General features: G+C 43.8%; 1 protein-coding gene across 1 annotated transcript in view; it reads right to left on the bottom strand.

Moving 5' to 3' along the window:
* mxd1 (MAX dimerization protein 1) overlaps positions 1–4,185 on the bottom strand; it is a 43,587-nt gene extending 39,402 nt beyond the window's left edge. The window contains exons 1-2 of the mRNA XM_072266649.1: positions 3,964–4,185; positions 2,870–2,963 (exon numbers count right to left, since the gene is read on the bottom strand). Coding sequence (XP_072122750.1) covers positions 2,870–2,963; positions 3,964–4,036 — 167 coding nt within the window. The 5' untranslated portion in view covers positions 4,037–4,185. The remainder of the gene's footprint in view (positions 1–2,869; positions 2,964–3,963) is intronic.
* Positions 4,186–18,346: the final 14,161 nt, after the last annotated feature.

Below are 18,346 nucleotides of genomic sequence, written 5' to 3'. Positions count from 1 at the left end.
TTTAAATAAATACAAATAAAATAAATGCCACAGCTTCCTGCAAAGGCAGAGTTTTATTGAAATTTACCAAATAAAAGCATGAAGATTTGCACAAAAGCAGCAAAAAAAATCATATATCATCTAAGTACATTGGGACCCCACCTAGACCACCTATATGTTTGGCAAAGCAAACAATACAAGTATATCCAAACATTTTTCATTATACAGTTCCCACTATTTAAAAAGCTCATGTTGATCTGAGGGCTGACAAACAAAAGGTCTGCAATGAGGTATCCGATGGCGTTTACTTTTGCATGATGGTGAGCACTAGTAAGACCACAAGACATAGGAGCAAAAATAGGACATTCCATCATGTCTGATTTATTTTCTGTCTCAACCCCATTCTTACTTTCTCCCTGTAACCTTTGACACCCTTATTAATCAAGACCTCATCAGCCTCCACTTTAAATAATCTCCATAATTGACTGTGGCAATTAATTCCACAGATTCAAACCACTGCCCCCCACTCCGCCACGCTAAATAAATTTCTCCTCATCTCCATTCTAAAGGGAAATCATTCTATCCTAGACTCCCCCATTACTGGAAACATCCTCTCCACATCCACTCTATCTAGGCCATTCAATACTCGATAGGTTTCAATGAGATTCCCCCCTCATTCTTCTAAACAGGTAGAGAAAAGAGAAAAAAAACTTAAGCTTCGAGAACCTACAGCATGCCACCTGCTACCAGTGGTGCTCAGAAATCAAGGGCTCATTTGTTCAACCTTGGTACAGTAGCTCACAAACTTGCTTTTTAGTTCCCAAGAAAACAACTGTGCTCTTTCCTTTAAGCCCAAGTTCTTTTTTCTGAGGTTGAGCTTTACACATGTATACAAAGATAACAAAATCTGTTACTTGACTCAGCACTAGGTCTGTCACTGAAACTCAGAGCTGGCACAAGCAAGCTGGATTGATTTTTATCCCTCCATTCACAAAAATGAAGACTGAATGTGAAAGGAAGTCATTAAACAACCAGTCAGATGGCAAGTACAAATTAAAATTAAGTCCCCAACATATTGTTAAATATGCTTAGACCTGTTCCAGACACATTAGCTATCTCTCCTTCATAGTTTTAGAGATTATTGATTTTAAATTGACAGCAACCCAGGTTCATTTCCACCTCTATCTGTAAGGAGTTTGTACGTTCTACTCCTGACCAAGTGGGTTTACTCTGGGTACTCCAATTTCCTCCCGCATTAAGCTGGCAGCAAGCAGTTTAAATGGCCTGGCACAGACTGGAGGGGCCAAATGGCCTGTTCTTGTGCTGTATTTTTCGATGACTCTATGCCAAAAACAGAGGTTAGAGGTTAAGTTGTCACATGGGGGTAATTTCAGTGGCAGGCTTAGTGTGATTTAAGTAGCAGATTTTGTTATCTTTGGATACATGTGTAGAGCTCAAACTCAAAAAATGAACTTGGACTTGAAGGAAAGAGCACAGTTGTTTTCTTGGAGACTCAAAAACAACTAAGCTGTTTCTTGCCAAGTTTGCGAGTACAGTATTGTAGTGGTTAGCACAATGCTTCAAAGTGCAGGCAACCTGGGTTTAATTCCCACTGCTGCCGGTAAGGAATTTGTACATTCTCCCCATGACCGCGTGGGTTTCCTCCGGGTGCTCTGGTTTCCTCCCACAGTCCAAAGACATACCAGTTGGTAGTTAATTGGTCATTGTAAATGATTAGGCTAGAATTAAATTGGGGAAATGCCAGGCGGCATGGCTCGAAGGGCCTTTTCCATGCTGTATCTCAATAAATAAATAACACTACACACAAAATGCTTTGATTTCCAGCGTCCGCAGATTTTTCATTTGAAATAAATTGGGCGACAATTGGTCTATTACTGCGCATTAATACTAAAAAAAATAAATTAATAAAATAAAATAGAAGTTGCCCAGAGATCTAAAAAAGACCCAGAGGAGTTTGGACCATTTCCAGACCAAATTACCACATTCATTTTGTCTTCAATAAAACACACACGCACATTTGAAGAGAAGTTTAATGAAATAAAATTCAGTTTAAATGGAATAAGTGATGGATAAAGCAAGATCAAATAAATATCAGCAAGAATAAATAGTTGCAATGTGAATCTGAACAAACAAGCTTTTTTTAAAAACTCAGTACTAGCCATGTACACATTGTTTCCATTAGCCTGTTTACAAACAGCAGAGAAGTGACTTCAATAATTATTGACAAAGCAGTTTCCATTGCTGATTAATCCAACCCATTCCAACAGTGTCACTGTTTGTCCAGGACTGGAATTGGGTGGAGAAGTGAACCATGGAATTACTCCAGGAAGGAACAGCTGAACTAGTTTCAATACAACTTGGGAATTGGCTTAGGACACCACGTTCAGTGCACAGCTATTACAGCTCAGGGCATTCTGGTATTCAGAGTTCAATTCCGGCACCGTTCTGTGTGGAGTCCCTGTACTTCCTCCCAATGGAATGTGTGTTTTCCCCGGGTGCTCTGGTTTCCTCCCACAGTCCAAAGACTCACTGGGTAGGTTAATTGGTCATTGTAAAGTGTCCTGTGATTAGGATTAATTGGGTTTGACTGGGACTGCTGGGGCAACATTGCACGAAAGGCCAGAAGGGCCTACTCCTACTATCGCTAAATTAAATATTTCATTCAGGAGTGATCTGTATGGAAACAAAGAATGATTAAAAGGATCAATTCTGCAAAGAAGCAAATTAGTCCAGGCACCTATGAGAAAACAGCCTTAATCCCCATTTACAGGGAGACCAATCGTGAAGTCCAGATGGGGAAGATGAGTAGCTCAGGTGTGGGATTACAAAAGACAACTCTAGCCAAAACTTGACCACATCTGGACTTTACCTGCTCCCTGCACTCTTCTTGCTTTTGCTTTTCCGTTTGCTGCCAGGATCCTCGTTTCTGTAGGGCAGGAGTGCCGCGTACCCATGCTCAGCCTCTGCGTGGGGAATGAGAGCAGACTCAGGCAGGGAGGCAACACACAATCTTCGCCCATCCCAACTCCTTCCTTATTTCTACCCCTTCACAACACCAACCCTCTTCTGCCTTCCGCACAGATGACACTTCCCCACCCACATTCACCACACACCCACTCCTTAACAAGAAAATGAAAGGGCATGCAGTGACCATTCACCAGTTTGGTTGCTGGGACAACATATCTGTCATATTAGAGGTACAAAGAATCCTTTTCTATTCAGTAGGGCAAGAGACACCCTCATTGAAACTAATGAAACTCAACGTGACAGATTCAGAAAGGATGTTCCCCTCGACTCTGGAGTCTAGAATGGCCAGACCACGGCCTGAAAACATTGGCTAGCCTACTTAAAGTTGTTATTTAGAACAGAAACTAGTAGAAATTTATTCACTTAAAAGGCCGGTAAATGTTTTGAATTCTCTAACGAGGGACTATATGGACTCGGTTCTGTTTTTTTTTGATCACGTTGAAATCAAGATAGGATAACGTAGGAAACCAGTATTTGGGTAGATCAGCTGTGCACTTGACAGATTGGACTGGAGTAGAGCGATGGCCTACTATTTATGTTCTCCGTCCATTCGCTCCCTCCTTCTCGCTGATTATCTCATTCCAATCCCCCCACCCCCTGTCTCAACCACTGCCACCAACTCTTACCCAAACCATTATTTGTCTCACTTCCCAATTTCCCCCACTCTCTCACCCATTACCCCAACTCTTACCTGGGGCATTATTAACCCTGCCTGATCCCGATTCCCAGCCATTACCCCAAGACTTACCCTCTCTATTATTTGCCCCAACTTCCCAATTCCTGCACTCTCAGCTATTGCCTCAACTCTATTATTCGCCTCCGACTCCCTCCTCCCCGTTTCCCACCTCAGACATTCCCCCGACTCCCATTCCCTTCCCTCGCCCCCACCCCCACCATCGCCCTTGCCCCCTGCCTCCCCCGCCCGGGATTGTTTACCTCGCTCCCGCCGCTCCAAGTAGTGCGCGGCTTCAATCAGCCGCTCGATGTTGATGAGCTGCACGGCGGTCATTGTTGTGAGAACAGACAAGAGACGGCGCGACGATCAGCTGCAAGAGTTCTCCCTCAGTTGAGTTCAGTGCCCGGGCCCGCTCCGCCCAGCCGCTACCAACCGCCCGTGTTTACCTGCCTGGAGAAATAAAGGCGCAGCGGCCGCGCACCCCGACCCGACCCACGGTCCGCCTCCCGTGCCCCATCCACGCTCGTCTATTGGATAAAACTGCCGTGGGACCGCCTTCTCTTTCCTTCCATTGGTTGTTGATGCTGTCCGTCTGCGATCACGTTACCTTGACCGCTCGAGATTTTTAAAAACAAGAGCGCAAGAGCCCGCCCACGCTTCTTATTGGTCTAATTCGGATCCAGCCGCCTTCTCCGAGTATGATTGGTTAATACTGCTGCCCGTCATCGTGGACCATGGACGGTTGCCTGTCGATTCCTCTGACTTCACATAACCAAGTTCTGATAGGCCGGTCAACAATGATGTAATGCGGTTCTCCTACTATCAAAAGTTGCCTAAGTGTCCGTCCACTGTGTGTGACATGCGCAGTGGAGGTTTAGCTTGCTGCGCTGGAGCCCAGTCCTGGCAGCATCTTTCTCACGTTTGACACAAATGTCTTCACATGGACAGCCCCCTCCCCCAACCAGCAAAACAAAAATACTGCCCTCTCTTCATGCTCAAAGTAGGGAAGGTTTGATGTAACGTTACACGGTGCAAGTATGACTGCATCTGGGGCCACTACATACAGTTTGTTTCCTTATTTAAGGCAGAACGGGATTGCAACGCAGAGACGGTTCACCCCGGGTCGATTCCTAAGATGAACTAGTTGTCCTAAGAAGAGAGGTTGGGCAGGTTGGATCTGTGGGGAGTTTAGAAGAAAGAAATGCTAATTTACTGAAACGTTTCAGACTTTGACGGATCTGTGATAACCAGCACTAGGGGACCGGAGAATACGGGGGTGCCTGTTTCAGGCAGCGATGAGAAGGATATTCTCGCTTACAGCATGGCGACTCTTTAGAATTGTCTCTCATAGAGAGCTGTTGAGGCAGAGATATTGAATTTATTAAAGGAAAGGGGTGGAAAGCACCAAGGGTATGGTTTTGATGGGATGGAAACCAAAACTGTTCACATAACGCAAGTGCTTTTGGTGTCACGTAAGAGAGAGAGATAATACCGCTCAATCATAACTGATCTGCCTGGAGGAGTGCAAATTGAAAAAGGTGAATGGAGGCAGTCGAGAAACAAAAATCTGCTGGAACTGTGCAATGCAGAGCACAGCAGCTGTGGGGATACTCAACAAGATCAATTAGATCATAAACATAAGAGCTTCTGCAGAGCAACACACACACACAAAATGCTGGAGAAACTCAGCAGGTCAGGCAGCATCTATGGAGAAGAATAAACAGAGCTCCTTTCTTTCCAATCCTGACGAAGGGTCCCAGCCTGAAACTTCGACTGTTTCTCTCCAAAGATGCTGCCTGACTTCGCCAGCAAATTGTGTGTGTAGCTCTTGATTTCCAGCATCTGCAGAACCTTTAGTGCTTCTTATTGGCCTTTTTCTTGTGCTGTCTCTGCCTCTCTTATTTCCTTTATCACTTCCCCTTTGTGTAATCAGCCTGGTTCTAATTCATGTGAACCTGACAATTATCATGTGTGCTTCTTACTGCTCCACCTTACTCTTTCTTTCTGGTAATCCAGGGAGCTGTAGTTTCAATTTCCCTACCTACCTCTCTAAAAACTTTTACAATGTTCATTTACAGTTCTGCCTGCCAACCTTTGATTCCAATTTATCAAGGCCAGCTCCCTAATTACAATAAAAATGGTTCTTGTCCAAAGGACAATTTTTCATAGCTCTTCTCAACCTTGTGCTGTGACTGTCACTGTTTCCCAGATGTTTGCAAAATGCTGCTGGATTGTTTCCCAGAACCAGGCCCAGCAACGCTGCTTTCTTGATCACTAAATTAAGGAAGTTCTCCACACCACACTTGAGAAACACCTCCCCATATTTGCCTCTTGTGTTACTAAACCCAGTCTACATTTGGTAGTAAAGGTCCTCCTTCATCATCATTCCACTGTTGTTGCGCATTTCTGAAAAGTTGCTCCTCAATATCCTTCCCACAACGTGGTGACCAGTGGTATCAGCCTTGTTTTCTCAGCACTAAACAGGTAATTTCAGTCCTCTCTCCCTCCAGTGCTGCAAAGTACTCCTTCAGCAACACTGTTATTCCCCCTGCTATCTCACCATCCCTTCCTTTTAGTCTAAGACCAGAGGACACAGCTTCAGAATACAGGGATGTCCTTTTAGAATGGAGATGAGGAGGAAATTCTTCAGCCAGAGAGTGGTGAATCTGTGGAACTTGTTGCCACAGGTGGCTGTGGAGGCCAAGTCATTGGGTATATTTAAGGCAGAGGTTGATTAGACAGGGTGTGAAGGGATACGGGGAGAATGCTGGAGATTGGGGCTGAGAGGGAAAATGGAGGAGCAGATTTAATGGGCCAAATGGCCTAATTCTGCTTGTATATAGATAGATAGACACTTTATTGATCCCAAAGGAAATTACGATGTCACAGTAGCATTACAAGTGCACAGGTACAGAGATATTAGAAGTGAAGTAAGAAAGAATAAAAAGTAAGATATCTCAAACAATTGACATTATAGAGCTTAATGGCCGAGGGTAAGAATGATCTCATATAGCGCTCTTTTTTACTAAAAGTGTTCCTCTGTTCAGCCAAGGTGGCAGGCAGAGGGTGGGAAACACTGGCCAGAATTGCCAGGATTTGTTCTACCACAGCCTCCAGTGTGTCTAGTTTGACTCATATGACAGAGCCAGCCTTTCTAATCAGTTTATTGAGCCTGTTGGCATCACCAGTGTTGATGCCATTGCCCTAGCACACCACCACATAGAACACTGACTTCTCTAACTTCCGCTAATGCCCCACCTCCCCCTCATACCCCATCCGTTATTTATTTTTATACACACATTTTTTCTCTCACTCTCCTTTTTCTCCCTCTGTCCCTCTGACTATACCCCTTGCCCATCCTCTGGGCTTTCCCCCCCCTCCCCCTTTTCCTTCTCCCTGGGCCTCCTGTCCCGTGATCCTCTCATATCCCTTTTGCCAATCACCTGTCCAGCTCTTGGCTCCATCCCTCCCCCTCCTGTCTTCTCCTATCATTTCAGATCTCCCCCTCCCCCTCCCACTTTTAAATCTCTTACTAGCTCTTCCTTCAGTTAGTCCTGACGAAGGGTCTCGGCCCGAAACGTCGACTGTACCTCTTCCTAGAGATGCTGCCTGGCCTGCTGCGTTCACCAGCAACTTTGATGTGTGTTGCCTGAATTTCCAGCATCTGCAGATTGCGCCACCACATAGAAGATTGTTCTGGAAATGACAGACTGGTGGAGCATGTGAAGGAGAGGCCTGCATACTCCAAAGGCCCTCTTGTACTCGGCCTCTATGTTGGTGTTGCACTCAAGTCTGCCACCCAGGTGCACCCCCGGATACTTGTAGGTCCTCTCCACATCACATCCTCACCATCAATAGTAACAGGTAACAGAGCAGATTTAGTCTTCCTAAAGTCCATCATTATCTCCTTTGTCTTACTCATGTTGAGGTGCAGATGATTCAGCTTGTATCATCTGACAAAGTCCTCCACGAGGCCCCTGTATTCATCCTCCTCTCCTCCCTTTATACACCCAACTATTGCTGAGTTATCAGAGAATTTCTGCAGATGACATGACTCAGTGTTGTATCTAAAGTCCAAGATATACAGGGTAAACAGGAAGGGAGCCAATACAGTCCCCTGTGGGGCCCCAGTGCTACTTATAGCCATGTCTGACATACAGCTCTGAAGTCACACAAACAGTGGTCTGCCAGTCAGGTATATTTTATGGTGTTTCTTGAGTACCTTGTACTCGGAAGTATCTGGGATCCATTCCTGTCTATTGTTAAGCAAGGTCTTTGTTCGTGCCTCAGCATTGTAATCCCCTGAGGTTAACCGTGCCTGCAGCTCACCAATCTTGTTTACTTTATGTACATAAGAGTGTAAACCTCTCCTCCCTCTTGTCCTGGTTGCCTGAAAACTCCCATTTCTGTTTAGGTCTTGTTTTCTGTTTATAAAACTTTTATGTAAAACCTTTTCAATGCTACCTTCCTGTGCCAAATTTGTTTACATTTGAACCTACAGTGGTACCATCTGTCTAACATTCCCTCTAATTAGCTGCACAGGCCAATCATTGCTCTGAGCAGAAAATTTTTACACGGCCTGAAAACTGCGCGGCACTTTATTAAAACATTATATAAAAGAAAATTCCAGCTGTGTGGCAACAAAGGCAATGTGTGTGGGACCATTTCAGTTACTGCGTAGCGTGCCCTCATGCAGTCTAGAGGGAACGGTGCAACTAACCCTGTGAAGTAACAGGGCACATCCCTCCTCTTCAATAGTATTGCAGGAGTCATGCATCTGTTTTATATCTGCATTGTATTTTGTGTTGTTGGTTTATTATGATAACTAGTCATGTGGGGAGGGTGGTGGTAAAAGTTAAGGGAATAAGTTATGTATTCGTGCTTTGTTCTCAGTAGTTTGTTCTGGGGACTGCCGGGTGTCTTTTGGTGACGGCTTAATTTACTCTTAATTGCATCGCTTCAAGATGGTTTGTTTTGTTAGTTGCTAATAAAGGATCAAGTACATTTCTTCGACTTTGTAGAACGTTATTATTGGATTGATCGGAGAGTGTGTCATACAAGAATAGCAACCCCTTCTAGGTCGCCAGCAACAGCAATTGATTTGTTAGATTTGGCCGTTACCTGAGGCTGTATTTCTCAAAGACAATGTCTATCATCATGTGACATTTTCTCATGGCTACCAATGGGCAGGAGGTACAGAAACCTGAAGTCCCACACAACCAGGTTCAAGAGCAGCTACTTCGTTTCAACCATTTGATTCTAGAATCACTTCCCAAAAAGTCATTCAGTTCTTGAACAACCTGCACACCCCTAATCACTACCTCCGTATTGCAACACAATGACCTGCTTTGATCAGTTTAAATCACAATTTGTGGACTAATTGTGTTCTTTCTTGTGTAATTTATGTTTAATATATGTTTTTCTTGTGAATGTTCATAATATATTTATTTATTGATATTCACTGTGGAATGGGCCCTTCCAATTTAATCCTCGTCTAATCATGGGACATTTTACAATGACCAATTAACCTACGAAACGGTATGTCTTTGGGACGGTGGGAGGAAACCAGAGCACCCGGAGGAAACACACACATTAACGTGAAGAATGTACAAACTCCTAACGGACAGCGGTGGGATTTGAACCCGGGTCGCTGGTACTGTAAAGTGTTGTGCTAACCACTACACTACCCATGCTGCACTAGGGCCTCACCTTCCCACTCTCTCTTTTACACACCTGAGGCCATATAACCATATAACAATTACAGCACGGAAACAGGCCATCTTGGCCATGCTAGTCCATGCCGAACTCTTACTCTCACCTAGTCCCACCGACCTGCACTCAGCCCATAAGGCTCCATTCCTTTCTCGTCCATATATCTATCCTTGAAGATCCCCTGATTCTGTTGCCCCTGCTCACTTGAACCTCAGTAGGGCCACTGGAAAGTGTATTATTCTGTCACATAACATCTGAAATAGGCAAATTGAAGGTATGAGTGTGAGTAACATCAAATGGTCCTGCAACTTTGCTTGTCCAGCACTACACTATGCCAGATTTTGTATTTAGGTCACAGTCATTGTGTACAGTTCTGACCACGTCACTTAAGCGCAAGAGAGATACAAAGATACACACACAGAATGCTGGAGGAACTCAGCAGGTCCGGCAGTATCTATGGAAAAGAGTAAACAGTCAACGTTTTGGGCTGAGACCCTTCCTCAGAACTGAGAAGGAAGGGGGAAAATGCCAGAATAAGAAGGCGGGGGAAAGGGAAGGAGGCGAGTGGGAGGTGATAGGTGAAGCCAGGTGGGTGGGAAAGGTCAAGAGATGGAGAGGAAGGAACCTGACTCGGATCTGGGCCGTACCCTCCAAATATCCGGACCTGCCTCTCAGTTTTTTTGCACTACCTTACTTTCTCTCTTCTATTTTCTATTTATGATTTATTATTTAATTTTAAAATTATATTTACTATTAATTTGTACTCCAGGGAGCACGAAGCGCAGAATCAAATAACACTGTGATGATTGTACGCTCCAGTATCAATTGTTTGGCGACAATAAAGTAATAATGATAGGAGAGGAGAATGGGCCGTAGGAGAAAGGGTCCCAAGGGGAAGTAATAGTCAGGTGAGAAGAGGTTAAAAAGTCAGGGTGAGGAAGCGGGGGAGTGAATTTGTTTACCAAAAGGAGAAATCTATATTCATTCTATCAGGTTGGAGGATACCCAGATTGAACATAACGTGTTGCCGCTCCACCCTGAGAATGGCCTCATCATGTCATAAGAGGAGGCCATGTCAGAATGGGAATTGGAATTAAAACGTTTGACCGCAGGGAAATCCTGCTTGTAGCAGATGGAGTGGAGGTGCTCAGTAAAGCGGTCCCCAAATTTACGAGACTCACCAAGGATATCACTAGGGTCGGAGAAATATAACAATGAAGAAACGGTGTGATTGTACTCTTTAGAACAAAAGAACAAGAAATGGAGTTTTATCAAAGCAAACTGCTAAAGCATTCTGACCGGTTGCATCACAGTCTAGTCTGAAGGTTCCAATGCACAGGGTCGGAAGAGGCTGCAGATGGATGCAGACTCAACCAGCTTCAACACTAGCACAATGTTCACCACCACTGAGGACAATTTCAAAGAGCGGTGCTTCAAGAATGTGGTCTGGGACATGCCCTCTTTTCATTATTACCATCGGGAAGGAGGAACAGGAGCCTGAAGACCCACATTTAGTGTTTTAGGACAGCTTCTTCCCTTCTGCCATCAGATTTCTGAACGGTCCATGTACCCTTGAACACTACCTCATTATTTGTCTTTTGCACTTTAAAAATATTTTTGCAACCTCGTAACTTTATACCTTGTACTGCACTTCTGGCACAAAACAACAAATTTCACAATGTGTGTCTGGTTCTGATTTTGTGGGGAGAGTTAACCGAGGGACATAAAATCATGAGGGTTCTATAAGGGGAAAACAATGAGTTAATAGCTGCAACAGTTAATTGGTACACGGATCATCATAATGTTACACTGCGCAGACACAGGCCATTTAGGCAAACCAGTCCATGTCAACCAAAACGGCCATCAGTGCTCGTCCCATTGGCCAGTATTTGGCCCATAAACTTCTAAGCCTTTCCTATCCATGTATCTGTCCAACTGTCTTTTAAAAGTTGTTATTGTTCCAGGTCAACCACTTCCTCTGGCATAGTCTTCATCATGGACGACACTGGCAGTAAGGTGGAAGCTCCAGCTGTCAGGGGGCACAAAGTTTGTGAAGTCACCATAACTAGAGAGAAGCTTCTTGTGAAACTGGAAGATCTGAAGGTAGATAAATCACCTGGACCAGATGGTGTACCCCCCAGAGTTTTGAAAGAGGTGGCTGAAGAGATTGAGGAGTCCTAGTAATGATCTTTCAAGAATCATTAGAGTCTGGAATAGTTCCAGAAGACTGGAAAATTACAAATATCACTCCACTCTCCAAGAAGGGAGAGAGGCAGATGAATGGAAACTATAGGCCACTTACTGAACTCAGTGGTTGGGGGGCTGTTTGAGTCGATTATTAAGAATGAGTTCTCAGGGTACTCAGAGGCACATGATAAAACATGATAATCCAAATCTGAATAAGCTCCTGCTTTCTTAAAAAGGGTTGGAGTCTGGTTCATATTTTCACCCATGAATGACGCAGATCCTCATGTCAAGAATAACAGTTTATATAAGGGAATTGGGCAGGCACGCAGGGGTCTTAAAGGTTCACAAACGCTTCTTTCAAAAGCCAGGAAGAAAGGACACTCAGTCCCTTGCCCTGAGTGACAAGATCATGATTGTAACCTTTGCATTTTCGTCTACCTGCAGTAACCCTACCAGAGTCACCCTGCTCCTCCCAATACACATACAGACCAGTGTCCTTTGCTCTGTAAGTTTCTGGTTCTAAACTGAAACGGCAATGGTTCTGCTCCAGGTAGAGTTCAGGTGTTGTATCTCTCATTCAAGACATGCACATCTCAAATATCCAACAGCAGGGGTCAGCACTTCACAACAGATTCCAGACTTCATTCACACTTTCTCTGAAAGAGAAGTCTGTTATTTATTTATTTATTATTTCTCTCTCTCCTTTTTCTCACTCTGTCCCTCTCACTATACCCCTTGCCCATCCTCTGGGCTTCTCCTGCCCCCTTTCTTTCTCCCTGGGCCTCCCGTCCCATGATCCTCTTATATCCCTTTTGCCAATCAACTTTCCAGCTCTTGGCTCCATCCCTCCCCCTCCTGTCTTTTCCTATCATTTCAGATCTCCCCCTCCCCCCTCCACTTTCAAATCTCTTACTATCTCTTCTTTCAGTTAGTCCTGATAAAAGGTCTCGGCCCGAAACGTCGACTGTACCTCTTCCTAGAGATGCTGCCTGTCCTGCTGCATTCACCAGCAACTTTTATGTGTGTTGCTTGAAATTCCAGCATCTGCAGATTTCCTCATGTTTGTGTAAAGAGAAGTCAGGGTGGTTTGGAGCCATCTCACTAGCAATATATTTTTCTAGTGGGTTTATCATCAAATACTCATCAATGTTAGGGAAATTATTGAAAGCTCTGAGGAATGGTGTTTGTATTTACTTCGAACCAGTTAGCATGTTAGCATGGTTTGTGTAGAGGAGATTTCATCCATTGAGCACATCTACATAAACGCTATTGCAGGAAACCAGCATCCATCATCAGGGATCCCCACCGCCCAGGACGTGCTCCCTTCTTGCTGTTGCCACCAGGAAGAAGGTACAAGAGCCTCAGGACTCATACCACCAAGTTCAGGAACGGTTACTACCGCTCAGACATCAGGTTTTTGAGCCAAAAGGGATAACTTCACTTGCCCCACCGTTGAAACGTTCCCACAATCAAAGGACTTACTTTCAAATACTCTTCGTCTCATGTTTTTGATATTTATTGCTTACTTATTTATATTATTGTTTCTTCTTTTTGCATTTGTCCAGTTTGTTGTCCTCAGCACTCTGTTTGAACACCTTAGTTGGGTAGTCTTTCATTGATTCTGATTATTATTCTCCAGATTTGTTGAGTATGCACAAGAAAAAGAATCTCAGGGTTGTATATAGTGACATACAGTACCTGTACTTTGATAATAAAGTTTATTTTGAACTTTGAACTTTTTCATCTCATAAATCTTAATCAATTCATATTTTTAGGAGAGAGCTAGGAAAATTGATGACGGCTGAGTGATAGATGTGGTCTTCTTGGACTTCAGTGAGGCTTCAACAAGTTCTTGCATGGTAGTCTCGTCTAGAAGGTTAAGGCGTGAGGGATCCAAACTGAATTCAAAGTTAACTTCAACAAACAATCTGCTGGATGAACTCAGTGGATCTAATAGCATCTGTGGAAGTAAACGAACTGTGAACATTTTGAGTTGAAACCAGTCAATAAACTTTTATATTACTGTCTGTAATATAAAGGCATCCGTTAGTCTTGCGAGACCGTGGATCTGCGCCTGGAAAGTCTTCACTCTCCAGGGCGCAGGCCTGGGCAAGGTTGTATGGAAGACCAGCAGTTGCCCATGCTGCAAGTCTCCCCTCTCCACGACACCAATGTTGTCCAAGGGAAGGGCATTAGGACCCATACAGCTTGGCACCAGTGTCGTCGCAGAGCAATGTGTGATTAAGTGCCTTGCTCAAGGATACAACAGGTTGCCTCGGCTGGGGCTTGAACTCACGACCTTCAGGTCGCTAGTCCAATGCCTTAACCACTTGGCCACGTGCCCACATTGTCTGTAATATAGAGACATAGAAAACCTACACCACTATACAGGCCCTTTGGCTCACAATGCTATGCCAAAAATGTACTTACTTTAGCAATTACCTAAGGTTACCCATAGCCCTATTATATATTAAATGATGTGAATGAGAATATTGGTGGTATGATGAATATTTGCAAATGACACACAAAAAAAGTCATAGATAGTGAAAAAGGCTGTCTAAGGATACAGTAGATATACATCAGCTTGAAGTTTGGGCAGATGAAATTTAATCCTGATAAGTGGAATGCACTTTGGGAGGTTAAATTCTGGTAGGACAAATAAAGTAACTGGTGGGAACCTCATGAATGTGATATTTTGAGAGACCTTGGTGTGCTCCTTGAAAGTGGTGGCGCAAGTTAGTGAAAAAGGCATTTGGCGTGCACTGTGTATGAGAGCCAGGATGACGAGTTACAGTTGCACAAAATATTGTTTATACTGCACTTAAGTATATTGTGTATATTTCTGGTCACCATAATACAGGCAAGATGTGGTAACAATATAGAGAATGTAGAAGTTTCGCCAATATGATGCCTGGAATGGAGGGCTGTAGTTGTAAGGAGAGAGTGTATCGGACTGTGTTTGTTCTCACTGGAACATAGGAGGCTGGGGGGGGGAGTGACCTTATAGAGGTTTATAAAACTGTGAGAAGTGTTGACAGGGTAGCTTAGCCTGGGTGGCAGGGTGAAGATACATCTCTACCGAAGAAGCTGTAAAGCACAACTTCCCTCCACTAGCCTGCGGATCACACTTGGGCAAAGTGTAGCCCCCCAACCTCCTTAAATCAGGATCACGTGAAGCCATGGGAGCAGGAGACGGCTGGTCACATGAGCAGTTGGTTCATAACACAAGTCCTGGTTATGCGACCACTGACACCAGGCAGACAATCTCTAATGAGTATTGATAATGGCTGGGGTCATCTGTCTTGTAAAGGCACTGCCCAGAAGGCAGCAATAGCAAATCACTGCTGTAGAAAAATTTGCCAAGAACGATCATGGTCATGAGATGATGATTTGCCCAATTCGTACAACCCGGCACATAATGATGATGTAGCTTAGCCAGGAGACACAAGAGATGCTGCAGATGCTGGAAACCTTGAGCAACACACACAAAATGCTGGAGGAACTCAGCGAGTCAGGCAGCATCAATGGAGGGTAATGAACAATTAGTTTAAATAAAATCTAGTCAGAATCTTTTCTTTGCCTCAGGCGTCTAGAACTAGAGGGCACAGTGGGAAGAAATTTAAAGAAGATCTAAGAGGTATGTTGTTCACAGAGTGCTAAATGTATGGAATGAGCTGCAAGTGGAGGAGATAGAGGCAGATTCAACTCCAACTTTTAAAAGGTGTTAGGATAGGAATTGTGGTTAGTGAGGGTGAGGAGGACCAAAAGTGCCCATTTCTGTGATGTCAAATTTATCAAAATTTTCTTCCAAAGGATTGAGTCTTTACAACTCTTTTTCAAAGCTGCTGGAAGCAGTATTTGAATAATTTTTTAGCAGTAGTAGATGGGCGCTTGAGGGTGAGGGAGTTATCACAGATTGGAATGATGGCCTGAAACGTCGATTGCACCTCTTCCTACAGATGCTGCTTGGCCTGCTGTGTTCACCAGCAACTTTGATGTGTGTTGCTTGAATTTCCAGCACCTGCAGAATTCCTGTTGTTTACCCTTTGATAATAAACTCACTTTGAAAAACACACTCTTTCTCCTCAACTTATTCCTATAATGATATTCCTAGTTTAATGTCATCCAATTTTTTTTTGCATCTTGAAACATCAAGATCCTTCACCAGATCCTTTCAATCAAAATGTGATGCTGAGCCACATAAATATTTAGATGACTAAAAGACTCATTTGAAGAAGCCTCAAAAAGAAGCACAGAAATTTACTGAATCACATGATCTGAAAAGATAAAGGCACATCCACCAATGGTGAGTGATACTTGTGGTGCACAAGGTGCCAGAGTGGAGTCAACTGATCATTTAGATCAGGGATTCCCAACCTTTTTAATGCCATGGACCCCTATTGTTAACTGAGCGGTCCAAGGGTCCTAAGTTAGGAACTCCTGATTTGGAGTTTTTTCCTTACAGCAGGCTCTGAATTGAGGAGAATGTTTCTGATGGCAGAGGATAAATATACAGATTCAATACAATTGGTAGATGAAACATACATAGGTGAGAAAATTATCTTTATGTAGAAGCTGTTGAGATCAGGAATTTGGCACTTGAAAAAGATATGAAATATGCTCAAGGCAAAGAGCCGGAAGAGCTATGGGGAAGAGGAGTAAGACAAGCTTCCAGGACTTGCACAGTACCAGCACCAGCTGCAACATCAGCCACCACTGTCTGCACGTTCTCCCCACAACTGTGTGGGTTTCCTTCCACATTCCAAAGATGTACATATGGTTAGTGAGTTGTGGGTATAGCATGTATGTGTGGCAGCATTTGCTGGCTGCCTAGCACAATTCTCTCTGAGTTGATTTGGCACAAATGATGCATTTCACTGTATGTTTCAATATGCATGTGGCAAATAAAATTAATCTTTAAATCTTGTAAAGGACTCAGAGGAATCTATCTCCTTCCGGTAAAGAAATCCCCCTCCCCCTTCTTCTATTCCCAGTCTGGTCTCTTACCTTTCCTCACCTGCATCTCCCTGGGTACCCTCCCACTATGGTCCACACTCTCCTCCTTCATCTCCAGCCCTTTACCTTTCTCACCCACCAGGCTTCACTTATCACCTTCTAGCTAGCCTCCTTCCTCAACCCCCACCTTTTTATTCTGGCATCTTTCCCCTTCCTTCCCAGTCCTGAAGGAGAGTTTCAGCCTGAAAAGTTGTACGTTAATACAAGTTCCTCCAGCATTTTGAGTGTGTTGCTTTGGACTTCCAGCACCTGTAGACTTTCTCGTGTTTAATATCTCCAGGACTGCTCTTTTTGAAAAGGTTATTGGTGTTATTCCTGATATTCTACCCACCAATTTGGCAGTATGTGGAACAGATTCACATTCATTCAAAACATGCACTTTAGTTCTACTTTACCACTGCTAGTACATTTGATTATAACACATTAGGAAAACATTCGGCCCTTCAGGCTTATGCTGTCACCCAGTAGGGCAATCTCATTAATTTCATTTCCCCTCTCCTTATGTCCCTGGAGCCCTGTAAATTTCTGTCTGTTTTCTCATTCACACACACATATGCCCTTTACCTACAGTACGGATAATTCACAGTGGCTAATTAATGTGCAAATGCCAGAAGAAACTCATGTAGTCATAGGGAGAACTTTCAATCTCCACACAGAGGTTCAGGATTGAACTCAGGTTGCTGGAGCTGAGGCAGCAGCACAAATGTTGCATGAGAAAAACGTTAGAAAAGTTTGGCTGGGGGGGGGATGATTTTTCAATTGATTGCAGTGTGGTAACTGCTCCATTATGTATGAAAGTCTGAGCAAGAATCAGGTCATCTAGAGACACTTTAGTAGCAGGTTCCCCACGAACATACTGCGCGCTAACAGATGAGAGGCGGCATACTCCATGCCCAAAGCAAGCAGTGTGCTATGTGCTGACCAGACTGTTATCCCAGTGATCTGCAGCGCTGCATCGTATCTTTGTGACCTCTATTTATCAGTAAATAGAACTTACTGTTACAGACTCACACACCAATGCACTGAGAATAGTCTGTGCTGACGAGTACCCTCTTCCCGCTGCTAACATTATAGGAAGGACATCACAGCTTTGGAGAGAGTGCTGCCTGGACTAGAGGGCATGTGCCATAACAGGAAGATGAACAAATTTGGGTTGTTTTCCAACATTCATTAACCGTGAAACAAGAACAGTTTTTATACTGTCAAAGCTCACAATACCGCTCAATTATAAACTGGAGTTAACCTAGATTGGATCTTAACCTGAAGGAAGACCCCAAACAAAACTGGATAACACACACACACATCCAGTACAGTCTTCTGGCCATAAATACATCACACAACCTGCCTTTTTAAAGTAGCAAATACAAGAGTAGAATATTTTATCCCTCATCTGCTGGATCATTCAATAAGGCCACAACTAAGCTTTCCAACAGAGTAATCTCCTTGCATGAACCATATAATCTTGGATTCCTTCATCATCTAAAACTATTGATGTCTTGAATATACTCAACACCTGAAACCTAAAGTAGAGAATCGCCAAGATTCACCATCTTCCAGGTCCTAGGCGAAGACTTATTTCATTGCTGAGCAATCGGCCCTTTATTTTTAAGTCTGTGATCTCTGATTTGACACTGTAGGGAGGGGATGCATCTCCTCTACATCTAATCTGTCACACACTACGAACTTTTACATCCATGCGAGTTCATCTCTCATTCTTCTAAGCTCCAG

The sequence above is a fragment of the Mobula birostris genome, chromosome 8, assembly GCF_030028105.1.
Source record: "Mobula birostris isolate sMobBir1 chromosome 8, sMobBir1.hap1, whole genome shotgun sequence".
Lineage (NCBI taxonomy): Eukaryota > Metazoa > Chordata > Chondrichthyes > Myliobatiformes > Myliobatidae > Mobula > Mobula birostris.
Note: the sequence above shows the minus strand (reverse complement) of the source record. Positions and strands in the feature narration are given on the sequence as shown.